Source organism: Cupressus sempervirens, chromosome 1 (assembly GCF_028749045.1).
Source record: "Cupressus sempervirens isolate cs-2001-9-10 chromosome 1, ASM2874904v1, whole genome shotgun sequence".
NCBI lineage: Eukaryota > Viridiplantae > Streptophyta > Pinopsida > Cupressales > Cupressaceae > Cupressus > Cupressus sempervirens.
The window spans coordinates 465,077,332-465,087,048 of NC_143118.1; the positions used below are offsets into that span (position 1 = coordinate 465,077,332).

General features: G+C 35.0%; 1 protein-coding gene across 1 annotated transcript in view; it reads right to left on the reverse strand.

Annotated features, from left to right (window-relative positions):
* LOC149578309 (cytochrome b5-like) overlaps positions 1-8,838 on the reverse strand; it is a 60,807-nt gene extending 51,969 nt beyond the window's left edge. The window contains exons 1-2 of the mRNA XM_089828215.1: positions 8,566-8,838; positions 8,377-8,462 (exon numbers count right to left, since the gene is read on the reverse strand). Of these exons, the coding sequence (XP_089684341.1) occupies positions 8,377-8,462; positions 8,566-8,659 (180 nt within the window). The 5' untranslated portion in view covers positions 8,660-8,838. The remainder of the gene's footprint in view (positions 1-8,376; positions 8,463-8,565) is intronic.
* Between the last annotated feature and the right edge of the window lie 879 nt (positions 8,839-9,717).

Genomic DNA, 9,717 nt, shown 5'->3' on the forward strand with positions numbered 1-9,717 from the left:
AGCCCTGCATGATAGATGTATAAGAGTAGTACTTGGTCATTGGATAAAGGTAATTGGCGGGAAATGTTGAGAGGAGAGAATGAAAAAGAGGCTCTTAATATGCCTCCAAAGGGGATGAGTCTCGATGTGGCAATAAGGTTCAAAGAGATAAAGGAAAAAAATAAGATGTTGTCCATGAAGAAGTTGGAAATTTGAAAGGATTTAAGAAGAGAAAAGAGGACACATAAAAAAGAATGAGGAATAAGCCCAAGGAAGGTAGAGGAGATACCTAAAGAGAAGAGATACCTCATTGATTTAGTGAAGAGATGAATGTAGATGAAGCAATGGATTGGATTGAATCCATAAACAACCACTTTGAATATGAAGAGATCCCTGAGAACTAGACAGTGATGATTGCAGATTGAGAGATAAAAGGATCATACCTTACTTGGTGGAATTAGATATAATATGAAAGTGAAAAATAGGGGAAGAATCTAATTTCTTCATGGAATAGAATGAAGGAGAAAAGGAAAAGGTTACAAGATATCTTAATGGCTTAAAATATACTATCAAAGTTGAACTATGTCTCCTGGCTTTAGATACGGTACATAAATGCTTATAGTTGACATTAAGGATAGAAGAGAAATTGAAGATGAAAAAAGATAAACATAATAGATGAAAGGGTGGAACAAACTACAGAGGTCAAGGTGGTCCTAGTGGAAGGAGTCAAACACCAAGGGCACAAAGTGAATCAGGCCAAGGTGGACAATACAAAGATACAAGTTTTAGAGGTTACTTCAAAAGAGGAACACCAAATGGCAAAGGGAGATTTGGAGGAAGAAACTTTGGTCTGTTCGCTGGTAGGTGTTACAACTATAATCAAGAAGGATACTTGACCCATAGATGCCCTTAGGAGTCTGGTTCAAACACACAAGGAGAAAGGAGAACACAATTGGTCCAAGAGGAAGTTTATCAAAGTGTTCACTCCCCATCAAGATCTCCAAACCCAAAATAATAAGATAATATGATGAGTTTCTCAAGGTTCCTACCACTCAAGGACCCCCTCTAAGAATTGTTTAGGACTATTTGTTGTTTAGGACTACTTGCAAGGCTAGAGAAAGGTTATGCAAACATCTTGTAGACCCAAAAGCTACTAATAATCTAGTATATCTTAAAATTGTGGAATAGTTAAAATTAAGATAAACAACTAACCCTTTCCAGTACGAAGTCTCTTCTCTCACCAAAGGACAACAAACTTTGGTAGAAGAACGAGCTTGGGATGATTTTCAAATAGGATAATGTAAAGATAGAAACCCCTGTAATGTTGTACTAATGAATGCTTTCCATCTACTTCTTTGGAGACCTTGGTAGTATGACAAAAAATCCTAACATGATGGAGAGAATAATATCTATTTTATCACCAAAGATGGAAACAAATATACAATTAGACCATTACCAAATAACCCTGTGGATAAAAGTCTGAGAGAGTCAAATATCAGGCTTGTAGGGGGGAAATAGATTTTAAAGTACTAAAAGGAAAAGATATGTTTGAATGTTCAATATCATTGAGAGCTAGAGCCAAACCAATTTTGTATTGCAATTCATCTCATCATCCATTTTAAGTTGCAAGACTCCCATATTCCTTTCGAACATTGATATATCACTTGTAGAATCTCATTCTATGCAATGTTTATGAAATTATCTTTGCAGATACAAAACTACCTCTATGTATATGTAACTGTGGCTTACTACTCTTTTCTACCAATCACATGCAATAAGATTATTTAATAATAAAATAGACAAACCATTTGAATAAATCTATCATTTATGAATATGTAACAATCGATATTTTTTCTTAAAAAATAACATCAAAGATTGTCTTCATAAAAAAGTTAAACTGATGTACTGCAAATAATTACAGCATACCTATTGCACACTAAGGTTCATTGCTAGTTTATGGAGATGTTTAGCAAGATAGAGAAAACAGATTAAAAAAAGTTATTGGTGCAAGCTTTGTATTAAAAAATTTGGTGAATAAAAGTAAAAAGAAAACATCATTCCTACTAGCATATGGGAGGAGGAAAATAAATCGAGTTTGTTGGATATTTTGGAACATATTGTAGAAAAAGATGAAACATGAAGTCAGATTTGTAATTTAACTCAACATATCACACACAATAGATGGACAAAAAAAGCAGTAAATAGAAGTTTGGATAATTTATAGAGATGTTTAGCAAGACTGAGAAAACAAAATTAGAATATAATATTGGTGCATCTTTGTATTAAATAATTAGGTGAATAAGAGTACATGGAAAATATTATGTTGCAGGGTTCACACCTTGCCAGCCTGCACCTGGTGTAGATGCATCTGCAGGCGCGGACAAGGTGCACGCCCAACCCTGTGGGTGCATCAAGGTACACATCCCCACACTTCAGAGTGCACTCACAAGGTTAGGCACACACCTAACCCGCACCTGAGCACACACACAGGCCCACCTCTAAACATATAGAACACGTGTTCTTTTTAACCTTTTTTACTCTTAAACTGCAAAACAGCTCTTTCTGAAGCCTTTCAAAACAAAAACATATCATTTTACCTCTTATTTTGCTCTTGCCATACTCTTTTTCCATTTTGGCATTCTGAAGGGAGGTGATTGTATTTGAAGGAGATTGATTGTGGAGTGAAAATAGCTTCCACAATAGAGATTTAAGTGTCTAAGGTAAGCATTAAAACCCTATTATTTAATCTTTTGGTGACTTTTTCTCAAGTTTTTGATGGAATTTTTCAAGTTTGTGAAGAAGTTTCTAAAGGATGATTTTTTCATTATTTTTATTCAGAAATCGAAGTTCAGTGAGTAGGGAGGGAAAAAAATCAAAATTGAAAAAGGATCTCCTTTATGGAGATATTCCACAAGAATTTCACAAATTCGTGGAGGTGGGGGATTTATTTGGAAGGGTAATTTGGTAATGTACAATGTAATAGCTCTTATTACCAAGTGAAACTTCATTTTATGGGCCATGGTGGTACAGGAATTAATATGAACTAATACTAGAGTCAAAGGAGAAGTATACTTAGCTATAAAAATGGTGTTGAAGAGTTTGATAGCGCACTCACTAAAATTTGCCTTCTGTTGCCATGGATTCCCTTCCCTTCACAAACTTTGGTTTCTCCCTTGAGTTCTTTCTTAAAAACTACCTGCAACCATAAACTGATGCCTCTTTGCCCTCCCTCACACAATCTCTCTCCCTCATGCCATTCTCTCCTTGTTCACAGTTTTCTTTCTGTTTTATCTCACTAACTGGCTTCTCCCATATTTGTGGAAAGAGATCTCTCTCTCTGCACCTCTTGCCAACATCCTTCTTGCCTGTGATAAAATTAAAGCTTTCAGAACTGGGTGTGAACATTCACTGTCCCATAATTAAAACGGATTTTGTCAAAACAATTTTCAGTGAAAATGATCAGGTAGGCTATTATGCAAAATGTGGTCACACAAGCAAGACATGTGAACTGTTTTTACAGGATGCCTTGAGGAGATCTCGTCCCATATAATGTCATCACTGCAAGCTTTTGGAAGAAAATGGATTTGTTGAGAAGACTTGAGAAACTTCCAAGGAGATTGTTGTTAGTGGAATTGTGATGCAATTCATACTCCCCTCCCATCCAGAACACATCCCAACTATCACATAAAACTCTCTTCTGATCAGAATATGGTGTCTTTAGATGGCTTCCTTTTATCTGCCAGGTCTTGGGTTCAGCGTGGGTTAACCACCATTCTCCAAAATTTCCTCAGGCAAATGCCCAATCGCTAGATATTAGGCTCCACTCCTTTTTCCCATGGAATTTCTTCCCCTTTCTTTCCATACAAGTTGCAAAATTTTCGCTGTCTATAGACAGGGATATCATGCTTCTTTTTCCCATGGAATTTCTTCCCCTTTCTTTCCATACAAGTTGCAAAATTTTTGCTGTCTATAGACAGGGATATCATGCCCCTGACCAACCCACCATACCACTGTCAATCCTCATTAATAATTTACAGACTCCTTTGGCTAGGCATTGATAAATATTGACCTGAAAATATTTCTTTGGTTTTATTATTTTGATCTTTGCTGTTGCTTTGACCATACACATCAATATTATTGCACAAACAGCGATGAGACACTTGAGCACAAGTTCGAAAGGGTGAAAATATTTGATTGTACATGAGAAATATAGATTCCAAAAACCATACAGAAGATGAAATCAATGAGGTACGGGCCCTCTTTTACGCTGAAGCAAGTCAATAAGAATACTTTCAACTTGTCTTGCCATCATACATGAATATCTATTCACTGTTTAATGCAGACCTACATTTTTTAAGCCCTCCATGTTGGATGAAGAGGAAGAATCAGTGCTACCTTTAGCTGAAGATTTTGTTCTGTCCTTTGGAAGAGCTAGAAAATGGTGTGCTTCTCTAAAAGAGAGGCAGACACGTAGAGGGTTGCAAAAATGTGCAACTTTCATCCAGGGCAAATGATATCCTAATGCTTATGTCAAGAAGAAAATTCTTCACTAACAAGTCCAGCTTTTGATGACCAGAAGCATCTTCATCGGGTCAGATCAGACAACGGATACCTGTTGACCTTAAAAGAAATACAAAGAACATCTTCACAAAGGATAACACATTTCATCAGTTTTAAAGTGTGTGCAGCTTGTATACAGGTCATATTCAGACTTAGGATGACCTGAAGCATCCCAGGGAAGAAATGTGACACATGCAAGTTTCTCATTTAAGTTATTTTCCTGTTTTCTCAAATTCGTAACTATCCACTGGTGGCAAACTTGTCAAAAAAAAAACAGCAAACTTGTCAATAACCCCAGAAACTTCACCCATGTCATGTCCCTCTCTTATGGCCAGCCCCCACTGAAATCATAAATAAGGGTGTTTATTAATGTCACCTAAATATACTAATAAAATAATAAATAAGTGAATTTCAACTTTTGAGTTTTGGTGCCCAATTTCAAGCCATGGATCCCATTCTACAATGAACTATAAAACTTATCCCAGTCACTATTTTGAGGGATGCTTTGAGGATTGTTATTTTTCTGTTACATTGAATCTTATGGCTCCAAACAGTGATGAAACCCACTGTTTCGAGCACCCTGAGGCTATGATGAAACCCCTACCTTGTTAATAAGACCTTTATTAGTGCTTCAAGACTGATATACACATTAGTCCACTTGTAGAGTGCCAATTCCAAATATTTTTGACTTCTAGGCTAATTAAAAGCAACTACCAACATCTTGAGTGGATGAAACCAAGCTACAGCAGGTACATCCCTATCATCACAAGTCACTGAAAACATTAGGGTGCCCAGCGGATCTTTCTAAGGCAGCTCGAAGCCCAGATCCAAGGCCCATGCACAAGATGACCTACATTGAAACTGCAATAAACCTATCATGCTACAGACTCAGGAGATCACCAGTTTATCTAGGCAAACTGGCCATTCAAATCTGATCTGCTGAGCATCACGTGGGTAATGATCACTGCAGGAAGAGAGCCCACCCATGGTCTAGCAGGTGACCTCCACATAGGAGGTCTTAAGTTCCACTCTCACCTACTAATATATGTCGCCTGGCCCACTTTGCCTAAAAACAAATGATCACTGCAGGACTTAGCATAGGAGAGGATTTAAGTATCATCTGGGCAACTATCTACTGCAGCGACCTAAGTAACCAGGATAGGGAAGAATTTACCATACCTGGATAGTCACCAAAGAACAAATAAAGACAGTCAGATGCTCTCCAATTCTAGAAGAGAAATCAGACTTACTAACAAGCCTAGATCACTCCAGAGAGGTGATTCAGACCACATCCCTGCATAAAGTTACCAGCTGGCTAGTGACTTTGATGGTTTCATGCCTCAAACTAAGGGTGAACATTGGCTGAAAGACATTTCCCAAATTTGAAGGCTCAATTTCCTCTTGCATGTCAACCTTTAGTCCATATCACATAAACAAGAGGGTTTGAAAGCCAGTTATTCAACCAGATCACTACTGGTCTGCGTTTCAGTCAACTGCGACTTCCTACAAACCAAACTGGCCTTGTCCCAGGTTCATTAAAGATAGTTTCACTGAGTTAAGCTAATCAGGCTGGAAATTGTAATAAACGTGTAAAAAGTGGCTGAATTTCCAATTCTGAAGTGTGCAAATTGAAAATTGTTTATGTCACTGGAGTTTATATGTAAACAATATATATTTACCCTGCTGCTATCCATTCTAAACTAGTTAAGAAAGGATTTATAACCCTAGGTCCATCATAATGCATGTCCAAGCAGTATTGGCAATTTCACTACAAGCCAAACAAAAGCTCAAATCTGAAGGGTTTGAGGCCAGACAGGGGGGCATGGAGGTCCATATTAAGCAGTTTTGGGTGTGAGTCAAAGGCTGACACTCAAGTTTTCCTCTTGTAAACTTCATGGTTGCTAGTTAATATCAAAGAACAACGGTTTGAGGACGGCAGACTTCATTGATGTGTGCAACTTGTACTAAAATGCACTAAACTGATTCGTAGTAGATATATAGTAAGCTTTTAGTTCTCCCTTGCTAGAGTTTTTTTCCACACGCTGGAGTTTCTCCAGGTGAAACCCTTGTGTACTCTCATTATCATGCATTCTTTTTTAAGTTGCCATTCATTTTATTGTTGGTATGATGTTTATCTGATTTGTAAGACATGTTTACTTAATTGTATGTAGTTATAACATAGTAATAATCACAGCAAGGAGTTTGTGAGAAGCAACATTGAAATATCAATTGTTGATGAGCTGTTTGGGAGTATCTCACTCAGTTCCTAAATCATTTTCAAAGTTATTAAGCTTAAGAAGGATTCTAAAATGTTATCAGCAATCAAGTCAGTGTCAGCAGCATTTTGGTACTCACTTATTCTCTAGCCATATGTCATACCCTCCCATAAATCAAGTAATGTTTGTTTTTTACCTAATGCTTATTTGGCTTTCTTCATCCATTTTATACGGATGAGGGCCCCCAATTAAAACCTTAACTATTTTATTTATGAATAGAAAATAACAAGGAAAATGTAAGGATTATTGTAGTACACAAATAAAGTGAAAAGGAATTAGTGGAAGCTTACTAATTATGCGATTTGGACGCAATCAACATTAGCAAGTGCAGAGAAACTATTTAAAATTGATTTTTTTTAAATTGTCAAGCATTGCAAGACCTTCAAGACACTTAAGTTTTCCTCCTGGGAGCTTCATGGTTGCTAGTTAATGTCAAAAAACAACGGTTTTAGGATGGCAGACTTCATGTAGGTTGTACAAGCTCATTGCTGTTGCATGGTGCTTAATTTGATGTGTATAAGTCATACTACAATATACTGAACTGATTTTGTAGTGGATATAGTCAGCTTTTAGCTATCCCTTGCTAGAGTTTTTTCCGCACACTGGAGTTTCTCCAGGTGAAACCCTTGTGTACTGTCATTATCATCCGTTTTTTTTAAGATGCCATTCATTCTATTGTTGGTATGATGTTTATCTCATTTGCAAGTCATGTTTAATTAAGTGTATGTTGTTATAACACATTGATAAGCACGACAAGGAGGAGTTTGTGAGAAGTAACATTGAAATATCAATTGTTGATGAGCTGTTTGGGAGTATCTCACTCAGTTCATAGATCATTTTCACAGTTGATAAGCTTAATAAGGATTCTAAAATTTCATCAGCAATCAAGGAAATGCCAGTAGCATTCCGACACTCTCACTTATCGTCTAGCCATATGTGAAACCCTTATTTGGCTTTCTTCATCCATGATTATACGGGTGAGAGACCCCCATAAAAACCTTAACAATTTTATTTGTAAATAGAAAATACAAGGAAAATGAAAGATCGGTGTAGCGCACGAATAAAATGAAAAGGAATTAATGGAAGCTTACTTGCGGTGTGGTTTAAACGCAGTCTACATTAGCCTATGCAGAGATAAACTATTTAATATTGATTTTTAACAAATTTCTCAAGCATTGCAAGACCCAGTGAACAATGACTTAGGGGATCCTAATAAGGACCGTTTGAAATTCACGTTGGCGTCTGCCTGGAAAAAATCCATTGAATGTAGGCCTCGTTGGATTTGATTCCCGAGTAGATTTACAATTTTACATAGACTTAAAAATGTCGATGCTAAGGTTTTTCAGGGCCAACAAAGACTTGTAGTTAAATTAAACTAATCTTAAATATAATAAGATATCGGATACCAGATTTTAGTCAACCAATCCGCTAACAACTTTTTTATAACCTCATTCGAACAGCGTACATTTTATAGCTCAGAAATTATAAGATTCAAAACGATCCCGGCCCAAATAAATCCAGTAACTCCATAAGTAATATTCAAGAGTAGAAGGACATTTACCTGATCGGCAATTATGAACCAGCAACTCCTCTCTGTGTCGTGTCTCTTAACCTCTTCAAGAGAGATATGCCTCAATTTCACCATAGCTTCATATAATGATTAAAAAACGTACAGGAACTATCGCCAACCAATTCCTTAAAAATGGGGAAATCCGGTAATCATAAGTTCAGAGATAACTCCAGTACTCACAAAAATATGTAGTTATCATAAGACCTCTGGAATCATCTGTGACATTGTCGATCAATGTATTTGGTTTTAGACTCCTTTTCATAATTGCGGACATCGCCGAGCTGGTAAAGTAAATGAATTTACACGAAAATGCGATTATTTATATCTAACATTTCTACCCGTCGAGACCTCAAATGTTACATCATGAATCTCGCGGCAGGTAAATTGTGCATGAAGAATAGGGCACATTTGTTAGTTCCTGCCATAGGCAGGAATGTTAGTTCCTGCCATAGAATATTTATGCATTCAGGTCATTAACACTGGCCAATCAAATCAAAAAATTTAAAACATTATATGAAATTTCAAATGTTTATATCATTTTTTAATTTTTCATTATTTTATAAATCATATTTTTCATCCATTCTATTGGTCCATACTATTTTTGGTGGAGGATAAAATTAATTTTCCTTCACAAAAATACAAATATTTTCTAACTTCATCTTGCATTAATGAACGCATTAATTACAATTTTATCTTCACATTTGTTGATAAGATTTATTTTTCAATCATTTTATCTTCCACCTCACACAATATGTCTAATCAATATTAATTCTCACTAACAATATAATTTCAATATGTTATATTTTTGTATTTGAATTTCTAATTTTTTTTAAACTTTGATTTTTTATTAATAAATGTAATTAAATTATTACTATTATTTTACTTTTTAAAAATAAATTAAGCAATATTATTTTTTAATTATATTTTATAATAGTGTTTGTAATATGTATAATTGATAAGTGTTACAATTTGTAAATTATATCATTTATTATTATTAATATTTTATATTTAAACAATTTATCATTTAGTTTAAATATATTTAAAACTTAAATATATATTTTAATATTAAATTAATAATTATATTTTACATCAAAAAAAATACTAAAGGAAATAATCACAAAAATGAAATAATTCAATTCTAAAAGATATGTAAATTATTATTAAGTTTTTATAAACTATGTATTAAAATTAAATAGTTATATTCTATTTCTTATTTATTACATCATATTTATTCATCAACATCAAATTTATATGTATTAATCATTGAGGGAGTTTTTCCAACTACTTATGGTTCTCTAGTAGCATGCATAATATGCTTAAACATATAATGTG